General features: G+C 41.9%; 1 protein-coding gene across 1 annotated transcript; it reads right to left on the bottom strand.

Moving 5' to 3' along the window:
- Positions 1-409: 409 nt before the first annotated feature.
- On the bottom strand, positions 410-6403 carry LOC131449028 (uncharacterized). Its single transcript, XM_058621956.1, has 8 exons — positions 6239-6403; positions 4641-4858; positions 3555-3638; positions 3393-3481; positions 3115-3297; positions 2123-2260; positions 1805-1997; positions 410-1720 (listed from the first exon to the last, which is right to left on the bottom strand). The coding sequence occupies exons 1-8, from the start codon at positions 6265-6267 to the stop codon at positions 1416-1418; spliced, it is 1239 nt and encodes a 412-aa protein (XP_058477939.1). The 5' UTR covers positions 6268-6403; the 3' UTR covers positions 410-1415.
- Between the last annotated feature and the right edge of the window lie 9595 nt (positions 6404-15998).

Here is a 15998-nt window from a genome sequence, read left to right as displayed (position 1 = left end):
AGTGTGGACCTCATGGGGGCGCTGCTATATCAATAAACTTCACGAACAACGCGTATGAAAACTCCAGGGTCAATTCAATTCTACTCCACTAATGAATTCCATTTACTCCCGTTACTGTGATTGAGTCGGTGTTTTGTGTACGATGTGCTTTGTAATTTTACTTTTACTGAAGTATGTTTCTTTGGAAGAACTGTACTTCACTGTACTGTACTGTACTGAAACGTTATACTCAAGTAAAAATACCACTATTTTACACCCTAAAAGTACTGGTCCAAAAATGTATTCAAGTTAAAGTTAAAAAAAAAGTAGCTTGTTTGTACTCAGAGTAAAAGTTACTTAGTTACTTTTTTAACAAGGTCGGTGGTTTTTTCTTGTGTCGTGCAAAAAGGGGGACAAGGGGGCACAAATCTCACATGAATTGTTTAAATTAAAGGCAAACCATTACAAATTAAAGTTCTGACAAAATAAATAATGTAAACACATAATCTATCAGTCATAATGGGTCAAAGGTCACAAATGCTTCTTCACACAAATCACAAATCTCCTTAATTAGCGCCAAATTCACCTGTCCTCATTTTTACTCAGTAAAATGTAACCAAGTACACTACGTCCACACTTTTTTGTACACAACAAATCTACTCTACTGTAACTCATTACTTACCACAACAATTATAACAACAACAGCAACGACATGTGCAGTTCATAGCAGGTCATGAGCAAGCAAGTGAACCTTGACCTGTTGGCTAATAATATTCACACAGTCAGTAACCGGACGTACCAAAATAAACACTTAATACATTTAATATTTAACATTTAGGTGTAAAATTTAATATCTAGATTTAATAATTTAATAAGTTAACAAATATTGATGTAAAAGTGGAAAAAGTTTCAATTCGTGTTAACATTGTTTGAAGCATGGCAAAAAAAAAATCAGCTTGAGCCACTTTACAAAAGGCACCTCATATCTTCATGTTGGGTCTATTACAAAGGAAATAGAGCAGCATAAAAATATGAAAAGACAAACACAAAGTAAAGGAAACTAGTGTGGCCCAAGGACACCTCCCATATGTTTTTACATTACATGTCATTCAGCAGACGCTTTTATCCAAAGCGACTTACAATGGAATTGAGTACAATCAGTCAGGGGTGGAGTCACAGGGTACCAGTCTTAACCACTGAGCCACTCCACCCCCTTCTTGATCACAAATGTCTTTATTAAAATAGATCATCATTATATTTCTATATTGATTATTTTATATTGGTACTACATGTATGTATGGTTAATGTTGTATTGGCATTATACAGCTAAAACATTTTTAAATAAAAACAAATATGAGCCTAGATTGTGCATGCACAGTACAGTACAGTCACCATTGCAACTTCCCAAAGAAATTGTCACGCATATGCATTAGACTTCATTTCATGACCTTAAGTTTTTTCTTCAAATGCTGAGAAACAACAAATTGTACTTTCTGGAAGGCAAGCTGTGTGTCTTCAGGTGATATATCGAGGTGCCACACAGCTCTCACCGAGTTTCCAAAATAGGGTGACATGAGAACTCTAATTCCTTGTCCCAGCACAGCCTCCTCTTCTTCACAAACGTCATGCAAGAGATAACAGAACTTTTCCGGACTCCAAACATTGTGCTTTAGACAAAAACGTACAATGTTTGTCTCCCCGGCCACCACAGAGAATAGATGAGGGTAACAGTCGACCATAGCTGGATGAAAGGAAATTGTCAAAAGTTACCATCAAGAACTAGTCAACGATTAGAATTGTACAAAGAAAATGACAAGCTGCTCACCTTGAGCAAAGGTTTTTGCATTGAGATGATCCTCCTCCAGTCTTCCTATATTATCCAGTAAAGCCACCCTTCCAGCTGCTTGTAGCATACGAGTCTTCCAAATTGCTCCACCCAGAGCTCTTTGGCACCGCTTTGCGCTGTCTATGAACTCTTGGGATCCAGCTAGTATGGCACCCACAGGGGCCCCCAGACCCTGTTAAAAAGAAAGCATCATGAAAATCTGTCTTCAAGGTCTTCAGCAATCGTGTGTGTGTGTGTGTCGATCGTTCTCTAAATGAGTTACTTAGTATATTGTGTCTTTGTGTTTTTCATTCCCACCTTGGAGAGGCACACAGTGACAGAGTGTGTGTGCTGCAGTATGGTGGATAGAGTCACCCCCTGGGCCACAGCAGCGTTAAACAACCTGGCGCCATCCATGTAAACAGACATACCATATCTATCTGCTAAAGCGCGGACCTTGGAGACGGAGACAGACCATCCAAAAATGATTAAACCTGTACAAGTTGCTTCATAATGGCTATATGTAAAGTCATAGGAATGACCAGGACAGTCAGTTTAGAAACCATTTGAATATTTTTTAGCTGTAAACTCTGTGTTTCTCTTCATTGCAGAATTAGCTGGAACTATGGGCCAGAAATGCCAAATGTTACCAAACTTAGGGGGCATCCACACGGATACGAGTTTAGGTGAATAAGTATACTTTTTTATTTTTACCAGAGAGGCGTTCCGTCCACACGGAGACAGCGTTTTAGGGTACCTGAAATGGTATTTTTTGAAAACGCCTCCCAGAGTGGGAAAATCTCAAAACACCAGCCTTGCGAATACAGAAAAGATTGTTTTTTGTTCTGTGCCGATTCTGTGTGTATGTGACCTTGGAAAGCCTCACTATCTCTCTCAAAAATGGCTAGGCCAGAGAAGAAGAAATAACAAGGGTCTGTATTTAAAATATACTTGGCTGAAAGTGGAAAGGCAGTCAAGGACGGTAACTGTCACCTTGCTGCGTTCTCACATCATGTGATAATTCTCGGCTGCCTCTCTAAAGCAAACATCCTTGCACTTTTAATATCCATCTTTAACTGGTGCAGCTCAGTGTTTTTGCTTCTGCAGTATTTGGAATTGTGATTGTTTTCCATCAATAAATTCCATAGGAGCCTTTCAGCATAATCAAGTGATCGAAGAGTGATCTGAGGAAAAACACACTGACATAGAGAGTCAGTGTATAATTGAAACACAAGAACAGTCATCTCAAAATAGAACACAAACTCCATGTAGAAGGTTCATACAGGGAGGAAAACCATCAAACCACACACCTCCTGCAGGAAGGTCAGAGGCAGCACACTTCCTCCCCGTATGTTGTGCGTGTTCTCCACACAGATGAGGCGAGAGCGGCAGAAGCTGAGACCAGCGTAATGGCGGATCCTTGATTCCACCTCCTCCAAGTCAAATGTCCCGTCAGGAAGGGTGGTCACCGTGGTGGTGTGGACACCAGCCAGCTGAGACAACACAAAAATACACACACCCTGAGCTCTTACAAGTAACTGACCATAGTAGAAAAAGGGACAGGTGTTTACTGCTGTGATACACTCACATTTGCACTTCCTCCTTGTTCATAGATGTGTAAATGGGACAAATCGCCCACAATCATCTCGTCGCCCCGCTCCGGGCAGTGCACCATCGCTGTGTGAAGAGCGAGCACATTTATGACCATTCTGAGGACATGGCGATACATTTAGTGAAAAGCTCAGCTCACCTGCAATGAGGTTACCCATGGTTCCTGTTGGGAGAAACAGCGCCGCCTCCATCCCAAACATGTCGGCTGCAATTTGCTGTAGCTCTGCAGAAAAACAGGACACATTTTATGTATTCATTTGATTATTATTGTTGTTGTTGTTGCAGCAGATGGTTACACGGCCTCAGCAGAGCCAATTTACATCCTTTTCCAACGTCAAATGATTCTCTAACCTCCTCCTGGGCTAATGCTCAACTCCCAATGGTGGACGTGACCCTGGGCAAATAACCCCTGCCCCAAAGGCTGACTGACTACAACAGGTGGACAACAGAGAGGGACGCCTGCTCTGAGACAGGTCATGCACTCACACACACACTTGCATGCTCACGCAATGAAGTAACGCTTGCTACAGACGTTGATTTTACTAGCCCTTTAGTTGGCCACTCAATGAAACATTCATTATTGTTGTTGTCATGTTGTCCTTTAAATCTCCTGGGTAGAGATTTAATGTGTCAGTTTGGTTTTGTCTGGTTTGTGTTCACGTTCAAAAAACAACTAATCTGAAACTTTCACTGTGTCTGCTTGGCGGCTATGGGGTGCCCATATATGTGTGTGATTGGAGAGTGACAAATAAATGTGTGTCTCAAAGCATCATAGTCTCCACTGATTCTGTTCAACTTTTGAATGAAGCTCAATCGTTTGTGTCTCTATGCAACACTGACTTCGTGATACTTGCAAACTTGCGATTGTCACGAAACACAAAACTAATCTGTTTGACTTTTTCCACACTGCAGTGTACACTGTTGATCAATGCAATATTTATTTGTCACTACATCCTGTGTATATTAGCTCTAGGTGCTTTGCATAGTTAGAGTGAGGCTCGAAAATAATATGTCCTCAAGAGAGTTTCAATATTGACGGAGCAATTTTCAAAGTCTTGTGTCAGCAAATGACTTACTTTTCAAACGGTTAGCACTCCAAAAACATGCAATATGGGGATTAGGTAGATTGGATTCAGGGTGTACCTGGACGCCTATCACCTTATGTCAGCTGAGATTGGCACAGCACCCCCCCATCTGGAGGATAATATCACGCTTCAGCTCTTACCACGATCCTCTGTACAAGATCCAATCGGCAACCTGGCATTGGGGTCGTCTTTCACCAAGAAATCTTTGTCCCAGGCCTCCATCATGGCCTGGCACATCCTGATCCCAGGCTTGGCCACCACATCAGTGCGGAGGTCCACCACCCGAACATGAGGCTTGTTGCAGTAGCTCCGTATGGAGCTCCATCCCTGCACAGCTGCTGCCGCTGCATCTAGTTTTCTGACAGTGATTTTCCCCTGTTTAACAACTTGAACAAAATTCCCTAAAAAGTTCAATTGATCAAATGAAGACTCATTTTGGAACGAGTTGGTGATGAGTTGTGGGTCAACTTGTAAGAGGATACTATACAATGACAGACAGATATAATGTGCTCTGATGTATTCCTCTCCACAGTCAGTCAACCAATATGAATGTATGTAAATAAGGGTAACAACGAGGCACCTTCATCAATATCTTGATATAACTTTTCGTAGTTTAGTTCTTGAATACCATGAATTCCTGAGAAAAGTCTGATTCAGCTATACATTTCAAGAGTGAAATGACAAAATGTTATAGTAATTTAAACAGACAGACAGACAGGCAGACAGGCAGACGACTTTATTAATCCCTTTGGGAGGTTCCCTCGGGGAAATATATATATATATATATAAGTATACACACACATATATACACACATAAACACATATATATACATATATACATTATATATATAAACATACATATATACAAACACACATATGTATCTATGTATGTATATATATACATCCATACATACATACATATACACACACACTCAAACATAGGAACACACATGTATACCCACACACCTACAGTTACCCCATATTGCCCAGGGTTTTATTGCACATGTCTTTATGGTTTTATTGCACATGTTATTATGAGTTTTTGTTGTGGTTATTGCACATTTCTGTGAGTTGTGATTATGGACAGTTGTTTGTTTAGTTCGTACTGTTGTTGGACATCAAACTATTTCCTTGTCCCTGGAACAGTGTCAATAAGGATGAAGGTAGTTTTACACACTTATTAAAACACAATAAGTGCCCTTTTGTATAGATGCTAGGTGAATTCTTCAGACTCACACATTTGTAAACTGAGTTGCAGATTTACCCGTTTGCCTAGTCTGTTTAATCCCTGCACCCAATATTTAACCTTTATTTAACCAGTAAAATCCCATTGAGATTAGGAACCTCTTTCTTTAAGGGAGTCCTGGGCAAATACGAAACACTCAACAGTTACAGATTTACAGCTAAAACGCAAGCGGAAAACAAGTAAAAAAGAATCCAGATCAAATTTACGAGCACATTATGAAAAACAAGTATATACATTATACTGTGCAATGAATTGTCACATCTTCATTGTGTCATAACAACAACTGATAACTGTTCAAGCATGCCAGTAGTTAGGTAAATGTGAGTATGAAGCACTTACTTCTAGCTCTTGTTTGTACCCAAATGTTTAAATGCACTTATTGTAAGTCGCTTTGGATAAAAACGTCTGCCAAATGACATGTAATGTAATGTAATGTAATGTAATGTAATGTAATGTAATGTAATGTAAAGTGTAAATAGGTGCTGTTCTTACCTAAGAGCAATTCCCAAACGATAAAACATTGCTTGAATATAAGAATCGTCTGATTCTGATGATCTTCCGTCCAGAAGTATGTCCTCAACATTTAGTTTAGTACTTAAAGTGCTATTACTGTTCCATACGAGACCCTCGGCAACTCCCAACTCATCATGACACAGAAACTCAGAAGTGACACTCCCACTAGTGGGAGTGGAACTAGCAGGTACGTATATACCTGCTAGTTCCACAGGTGCCTCGGGCGGAGGGATACTGTCAAAATCCATTGCATGACATGGGGGGTGGGGAGGTTGTGTTTTCACTGAGCGCCACATGAAGACCACCCTTCTCTGTTAGAAAATGGCTTGCTGGTGCGCCACCACAGAGCAAAACTTAAATGTTAAATCTTGAGCGTTTCAATCTCAATCTCATGTAGGCCTATTTTACTTTTGAATTGATACGAGAAAATTATTTATTAATGAAGACATATATACATATACACATATATATATGTATATTATAAAAATACAATATAATATAAACTTTAACATGAGGAGATATCCTCCATCTAGGCCACAGGCCAGGTTTTGCTGGTTGAGACCAATCCTGAAGAATATATCTTCTGTAGATAGCTGCACGCGACAGGACTTGTGATCAATACTTAGCCTCTGGGGCTGAACAGTCGGTAAATTCAACAATTGTTCCCTCAGACCCATGGACTCGCTAGACAGGTTTCAGCTGCAGTGGTTAAACAACAGGTTTTCCCACCATTTAGTGAGGAATGAAGAAGCCTATATGGGAAACGTCTGCAACTTAAGACTCTGGAGGGGCTCCAGGCGAGGAAAACCAATAGGGGCCTTTCACTTTATGTTAAAATTGACCTGAAAATTCAGTGTATTATAGCCTATGTTTTATGAGTGTCTTTGAGAAGGCATGTTGATTTTCTTTCCTATACATTAGAATATTTTATTATTTGATGTTTGTGTGTGTGTACACACACATCAAATAATAAAATATTCTATTTTGGGTGGGTCTTAACACTGACGCTGACCAGAAACAGTGGCTCTAAATGTGCTGTTTTAAAACCCTTTTTTGCAGCCGTAACATCTGTCCAAAGATCTCCTGACCTCCTGTTCAACAGAAATTTGAGCCAGTCCTGAGAGTCTTTCCTGGCTCACGGTGGAACTCAGGTAAGAAGCTTCTCGTTACTGCCACTCGCAGGTCAGTCTAGGACGTGGCTCATGTTGGTCAATGTGCTTTGAGAGGTGAAACCTGTTCTCACCAATGCTCCCACCAGCCAGAAGAGGCCACATTAAGGGGGGAGGGGGGGTTTAAAGTAGCAGTGGCGAGCTGCATATAAGTGGAGTTTTAGGTGCTTTATGGAGGTGCTTCTCTGGGGTCCGTTAGTTATTTATGTTTTTTCGGGGGGCCCCAGAAGTGCTGCTGCAGGATACTACTCATGAAGGGGCCCCATTAAGGGGGTTTGGATGTAACGTGGTGAGCTGTATATTGGGGGGGCTTTATGGTTGTCATTGAAACAGCTAACGACAGAAGACCTGGAGGACTAAGAACCTTCACAGCAAAGTAAGAATATACTAAATGACCAAAACAGTTCAAATTCTGATGGGTGACATCACAACCCGTGCCACTCTCTATTTTTTTTTTTGTCCTCTTTCTTTTTGGACAACATAGCAAATCTGCAACATTGACATTATGAGAAAACGGAATACGAGAAGTTGCACATGCACTCCAAGGAGAAATCGAGAGAAATAGCACAAAATTGAAGTGAAATCATCAAAAGTAAATAGACACAGAATGACATAAGATCATAACATACATAAATACCCGTTACAACCTATATAACACTGATGTAAATTGAATATTTGTCATTGTTTACTATAGGTTACTTACCTTTTGGAGCTTTCTATTACTCTACTTTTACTTGATTCACGCTGCTATGGACACTCAGTCAATATTTGGAGGTAAAGGCTTGTAGTAATATATCTTTGTGGACTCAGGTTATGCAAGGGAGGTGTACTCATTACAAAACTGCCCCCCCACACACACTTTCTTTCCTCTGACCTACAAATTTTACTCGCATGCATACTGGTGTCTCGTCTGATTGTAAGCACTTCATGAAGGTCCCGGCGTGTGTAACCACGACTGCAGTTACACTCGATTTTGCCAGGAACGGAGGCAACAGAGGTTTTTATGAGCCATAACAAGCAGCTTGTCTAGAGAGCCAATGAGAGCTGTGAACTGAGAGCTAAAGATGCATCTGTAAGCAAAGAAGAGCAGAGATGAGAAGGAGACGTACTGAGCAGGAGATTTTCCGGGATTACTGTTAGCACTGCAATCTGTAACCTCACACTGCGTGTGTGTGTGTGTGTGTGTGTGCTGAGTACGTGCTCTGTGTACTTTGCTTCCAGCATTCCTTGCTGGTGTGCATGGATGGTGAGAGTGGTGTTTTGGAGAAAATATTGAATTAGAGAAAAAGAGGCAGAGAGGGAGAAATGAAGGAGAGGGAGAAATATTGACTCCTTCTGGGAAGGAGCGAGACGGCAACGCCTTTCCAATAACCATAAACCCTCTGGGCTGAAAATAGATGGGGCCGAATGAATAAACGAATGTGTTCATCCCACATGAGCTCTTCTCTTTCACAGACGGAGGGGAATGGAGGTGACCCCGCCTCCCTCTCTCTCTCTCTCTCTCTCTCCCTCTCTCTCCTCTTTCACTGAGGCCATCATTTCTTCACTATGACGAGAGATATTAACCGGAATAAAAACAGGTGTTTATGGGAAACCTTCCCTCAAATGAGGTTTTTTCATACACACAAAGACACACACACACACGCACACACATACACTTGGTGTTGACATCAGTGCCTGAGAAAAAGAGTAACATCTGTTTCCCATTTCCCCCTACACCCCCCATACCCATACCCCTCCATATGTAATTGACCATGTGGATACACACACACACACACACGTTTGCATAGCATTCATAGTGAGGACATACGTTGAATTTGTGAAATTTGGAAATACAGTCACAGTTCAAAGTTCACCTGGCTCGTTTTTATGAACAAAAAGAAAAGGAAAACAGTCTAATTTTGTGACTTCTGCACAATTGCAGAATATGTCAGTACTAAAAATGCGATATAAAATTAATCCTAACTTTGACACAACAACACATAAAGAAGACCAAAAAAATGCATTTTTGTGACGAGTTGTTGTTTGCACTATTCCCACGGCAAATTAGCAAGGGTGCACCTGCGGCACAGATCCGTGCTGTGTGAGCACTGAGGGTCAATAGCGTGTGATAATAAAACACATAACAACATCTCTAACATGGCAGCCAACCATGCTAATGTACTGTAATATACACTAAAGCAGACATTACATCAGTTTTGGTGTAATAAGAACATTAGTTAGGCCAGGCACTGATTTTCTGTGTCCCAGGTCATGTCACTGGTGTTGGGTCACGATGTGGTCAGTCAGGTCAAGTTCTTCCCGCCCAAATTTGGGATTCCATGTCTTTATGGACCTGGCATAAAACTGATGATCTCATTTGCAGGAGAATCCGCCCTGTGTTTTCCATACCATAACCCACAATTGTGTGTTTAACATCTTTTCTATCTTTAATTTACATATCTGAGATATCTGAGAAATGTAAGTACATAAACAGGAACCAGCAAGCATTTGTCATTATTTCACTATGCCTTTTCTTGGAAAATGACTGGACTGATTCATTAATTATCAAAATAGCTTTCCTTGGATCAATACATCAAGTAATTGTTTCAACTCTGCATTTGTAAATGTGATCATTCTGGTGATGATATAGCAATCACTGTCACTCTTGGAGGGAGCTTAACCCAAACTCAGACCTAAAGCAGGTGAAAAGAGACGTCTCCATACTTTTGGTTGCACAGGTTTGTTTTGATAGTATTTGCAAGGTTCCTCCGAACAAATGAAAAACCCAGACTACGTCACTTTTTTTTTTTCCAAAGAAAGAAAAGCTTTCTTTGGAATTTCTGCCAAATAAATAGTCCAGAAGAAAAACTCTTGACAGCAAAGTCTGTGAATTATAGAAGCCTAAGCGGAAAATTGCTTCTGGGAAGACACAAAGGATTTTAAACTGCTCTGAGTGCGCAAAGAAAATTGTATTCATTTATATTGTAGATCGTCGCCACATAAATTGTCTGCATGAATTGATAGCGGTGCATAAATAGACCCTTTCAATATGGGCGAACTATCGCTTTAAGCATCATGGTGATGCAGTTAACCAGACCATCAAGACTTGCCCACTGTTGTAATTAACTGCAACCACTATCGCCCGTGTGTACTCATTCATCTCATTCTTCATTCATCCACTCACTGACTTCTCATTTCTCATTCTATTCATTCTGCTGTAATTACATAGCGTGACCAGCCTGTGTAAATTCACTTCCGAGAACAGTGGCACCTTTTCCCCCGCGCACGCTCTCTCTCTTTTAAACTCCCTCTGTTCCGTTCATTTATCAGACCTTCAATTCACTCCTCACAGATCCCTGGTGATCCTGTCACCTCTTGACCCTCTTTTCACTCCTTCTCCTCCTCCTCCTCCTCCTCCTCCTCTTCATCCTCCTTTCCCACATTTACCCCCTCTTCTACACCCCCCCCCCCTCTCTCTCTCTTTCTCCTCTCTCTCCTCTCTGGGAAGTCACGTGACTTCTCTGAAGCTGGGCCCTATAAACCAGCAGCACTTGGGGGGTTCAGTGTCTACGCAGCGCTCTGATTGGCTCTTGCATTCGGATGCTGTTCACTGCACACACGCACACGCACACACACACACACAGTGGACCCCCTGTTTTTCTCTTTCAGGAACAAATATATTCCTTCACATTATATAAAAAAAAAAGCACAGAGAAGGGGTGCAAGTGTGTGTGTGTGTGTGTGTGTGTCAGTGGGGGGGTGCAAGATTATTGAAATTAAGCAGTATTTAAGAGTCGCCATTGGCAGGATGTTCTCTGAGGTAAAGTTAAAGCTGCTGTGAACACAGGCTGGTTCATTTATGCCGTTTTTCCACTTTACAGTTCTAGCGCGGCTCGGCTAAGCTCAGTTTTTTTTTGCATTTCCATTTGCGACAGTACCTGGTCATTTTTTTTAATACCTGCTCTGGCGAGGTTCCAAGCAAGCGGAGCTGATACTATGTGTGAAGTCGTCAGACTACCGGCCACCGATTGGTCAGAGTGCCGTCACTGGAAGAGGCATGAGCAAGACGTCCGACACGAGAATCAAAACCGAACAATACCGAACTGTAGATCACTTAAAAAGACTTAAAAACCCTGAAAACGTGCGTTAATCTTCAACATTTTGCACGGAAATGTCTTAAATCTCAATGTTTAACAGAGGAGCCGGGTGTATTTAGCGACAAGCCGCATCACAAACCCTGCTGCTGTATTTCAGTTCAGTGACTGTGTCAGACGTACCAAACAAATCTGTGAAAAAATCTTTTTAATGAAAAATGATTCTAATGATTCAGTAGATCGAAAACAACTGCTTTACAAGTCTCTAGTCACTAGTTTTGTGTGTAGCGTATAAAATAATGTTCCAGCAGTTTCCTGCAGCCATGATGACTCCGCCCATGTCCTCCCCCGTGTAGATTCGAGCCGTGCCGTGCCGTGCCGTGCCAAGGCGAGGCAGAAACATGTAGTGGAAAAGCTTTTCAAATCACCTCCTGTGTGCAGCACAATAATGTCGCCAGGCAAGATGAGACCTGTACGGAGAACCAGACTTTATCAGTACTGTGTGAACTCATTTCACAATGATTCAACTGTGAAGGATATTTGTTTATATTTTTCAAACGTTAGGTACTGCTGCATATTCACAATATCTAGTGTGGATTGAAGCTGGAGCAAAGGCTTGAGCGTAATTTGAAGCAAAGTCCGAAGAGTTGTTTTCAACTCACAAGAAGCTGTTTTTTTGGGTTTTTTTTATCTGATGCTGACATTCCAGCTGGTGATGTAGTATTGATAAAGATAGAGGGAGGGTTTTGGACATTAGTCACCCCCTTGTTATGTAACATGGCCAGGGACTGACAGCCTTCCACACACTTTCCCTGCTACTGTAAATTCATACACTCAGTGTGCGATTGTTGCATAACGATCATACATAACAGCATACATCCCCAGAGGATAAGTCAAGGTTTTTTTGCACAGACCAGTAAATCCTGTGTCTCTGCATGACAGAAGTTTGTATTTGACAAACTTCAGTTTGTTGTCACATCAAAAGAGGAGTTCATACACATACATTATACTTACATTCCACCGCCACGGAATCCACTTGTGTTTCAGTCAAGCACAATAAAAACAACCCCTTTTAAGGGTAGCTATGTCGATACCTACAACTTGCTGCTTGGCACTGCCCTCTAGAGGTAGTGTTGGGTAAACGTCCATACCAAAATGATGTACTTAATCTGTGTGTATTGCTAATGTTGCTGTACCTTTTGATCCCTAATTTCTTGATTATTGCATTGTATTCTCCCTCTTTCCTTATGTCTTCCCCTCTCTTGTCTTTCCTTCTTTGGGTGAATACTACTTTTCTGTTCATCATAAAACACCATGTCCACAGATGTGTGGTTTTGGTGAACATATATCTTTATCGCAGTGGACAAACTGTTTGTAGCACAGCTCCATTTTTCTTAAAGGACTATTTTCCCCCACTGTAGGTATAAATCATGGGCGTCGTCAGTCATTCATGACCTAAAACCCCTTACTCACCACATATGTATGTGTGTGTGTGTGTGTGTGTGTGTGTGTGTGCACGCCTGCACCCGTGCATGTCTGCTGCAGTCTCAAGTTCACATATCACGCAGCCTTGTTTACTGGCTGAAGGGACACAGGGACACCTGAGAGTGTTGGAGGGTTTGGTCCGAGTCCATACGGTTACTGTAAGCCGTTTGGCATCTGAGCCTCTCTGCTGCTCTACACACACTCCTGCAGCTGTGAATGGCAAGAGCAAAAAAAAAAAATAATTAAAAAACAGTGCAACTGTGTGAGGATTTGCCCACAAATGACCGCCTCTTAATAACCTGTTTTGTACATTTCAGGTCATCGCCGGTATAGTTTTCCTTGTTCTCCCAGCCAGCATCAGCACGGGCGCACCCATCCGTCAGGCCTCTCCAGGTGTTACGGGAAAATCACTGTAGTGATGATTTAAATGAAAAGACACAGTGAGAGAGGGAGAGAGAGAGAGATGGAGAGAGAGAGAGAGAGAGAGAGAGAGAGGGTGGGTGGGGGGAGTGGGTGAATAGTCACTCTAGCAAAATATTGTGGTTTGTGTGTGAGTGTACATGTCTGTCGGGGGCTGCAAGGACAAATATGATTCTATTTTTATGAGGACATTTTGGCTGGTCCTCACAAATGTAAAGGGCCGACTTGTTTTTTTGGGTTAGGATCAAGTTTAGTTAGGGGTTAGGTTAAGACTTAGTTATTTAGATGGTTAAGGCTAATTTATGTCCTCACTGAGAATGCTGCACGCGTTTGTGTGTGTGTGTGTGTGTGTGTGTGTGTCTCAGTGAGCTGGTCAATGAGTGCAGGTCAAGACTGTGCTGGTTTTTACAGGCTTGTGCACACATAATACATGCACATGTTTTTGAGTGCATCTGACTATCTGTATGCTTCCCATATGGTTTTTATTGATCCATGTCCCGGTTATACCCGTTATGCATCCTCCCCCCCCCACTTTCTGTATGTGTGTGTGTGTGTGTGTGTGTGCCTTGATGGTGAAGGAATGATGGAATGCTTGAGGGTAAATCTTTGGTTTCCTGGAAGCTGGTCTAGCTTTATCAGAAGCGGCTGTGACAATACTTGAGCTGATGGGCCAACCAAATGTCTTTCCTCTGACTGCCGATGAGCCAACAAAAAGCCTTCCTGGAAAGAATAATCAGCAAACCGGAGGCCCTTCCTGGAAGACTACTGAGGATTGTTATATTCTAACCTTTTATTATTCTACCACCTTCTGCGCTCGACACGGTTGACACTGGCATCAGGTCAAATGTGAAGTGAAACAACTCTTAATGATGCTTTGATTTCAAGCGTACAACCGAAACATAATCAAACCAGCTCCACCCACTCTACTCGCTTCATTTCTCCCTGTGCAGCACAGTTATATCAGGGGCGGCACCCAAACTACGGTGTGAATGTTTTGATTGTTGGTGGAAAAAAAAACAATACTCCACTCCAGCTCATTCTCAGTTGTTAGAGAGCTGGATGTTGTTGTGCTTGGCCGGGACACTGTTGACAACTGTTGAGCGGGACACAGCAAGTCATTACCAGAAAAATTAATCATGGTGGAAAGACTTTCTGTGAGCGCGTGAGATTGACGAGAGGAGAGAAGGATACAGCAAAAATATTCCAAGCCCAGGCAACTAAGGGGAACACAGAATGAGTCACAGTGCGAGCTGAGCTGGCTTATTTAGACAATGTGTGTGTGTGTGTGTGTGTAAAACCGGATTATTCTGGTTGGATTTTGGGAAGAAGACTCACTTGTTTATGTTTGTCTCTCAAAGTACGTCATTTTTGTCTGTACAGTAAGTGCCCACGTTCACATGTACGCACAAACACACACACACACACACACATGCAAACGGCAACTTTGAGCACACATTTTTTCCTGTAAGTGTCATAGTAAAATAAGAAACTGTGGGGCTGAGTTTTTTTGAAGCGTTGTAATTACCTGAACCAAAAGCAGGTTTGCCTGTTAGAGTCGTGATTTTAAAGCAGTCATAAAACATTTGCTGCCACTTCCACAGATACTCTATGTATGTGTGTGTGTGTGTGTGTGTGTGAGGCTGGGGGTGAAGGTCCTAAAATTGTTTTATGTTTTATCATGTCAGACACCTTTTTTTATTTGGTGTGGAAATATTTCAACTTCTTTGAACTTGATGCTTTCTAAAAAAAAAAAAAAAATGTTTTTCATCAGATGGACTTCCCCCAACACACACACCCACACACACACACAAAAAGACACCTCATTCACTGTTTCTCAAACACACACTAACACGAGGCAAGCCGTAAAAACTCAACCCAATTAAAGTGCCTCTTTCCTGGAAGCCAGCCTCAGACAGAACACTAGGTATGCAGGGAAGGGGAACAGTGTGTGTGTGTGTGTGTGTGTGTGTGCACGTGTGCAGCCGAGAGTGTGTGAGAGAGAGAGAGTAAGAGAGAGAGAGAGAGAGAGAGAGAGACAGAAGAGGAATATAGAAATGATGAAAGTCACCTCTTGCTCACTTTTACCAAAAGCAGTCGAGGTCGACCAGGCTCTTACACACACGTCCCATGCGTTGACTGTACATTATTAAACCACATTGTGTCATTAATCTTCTCCACATCGACCATTTCACCCATGTGACATCACACACACACACACACACACACATACATATGTATGCATGCATGTCCACACACACTCACCATCCTCAGGCAGGATGTATAAAGCCCCGCTGCATTCCTTTCCCGTCAAGTCCAGCTCAAAGTCAGCTTTCTTCACACTAACCGCTGTGTCAAAATGTGTGCTCGCAAGTGTGCATGGTGGCGTTAACTCCGCTGTGTGCTTCGGAGAATCCCTTTGTTCGCGAGTTGTGTACATCTGCAGGGCATTTCTGACAGAACACCCCACACACACACACCCATTACTATATGTTCTCTGAAGCCAATGGAATGTACTCCAGCAAAGAAAACAACAGTGGCGTTTGCAGTTGTTTTAAACCCGCGGGATGAATGCATGTGAAGGGCTCTTTA

Source organism: Solea solea, chromosome 21, assembly GCF_958295425.1.
Source record: "Solea solea chromosome 21, fSolSol10.1, whole genome shotgun sequence".
Lineage (NCBI taxonomy): Eukaryota > Metazoa > Chordata > Actinopteri > Pleuronectiformes > Soleidae > Solea > Solea solea.
The sequence above is the reverse complement of the archived record's forward strand: the minus strand, read 5'-3'. Positions and strand labels throughout refer to the sequence as shown.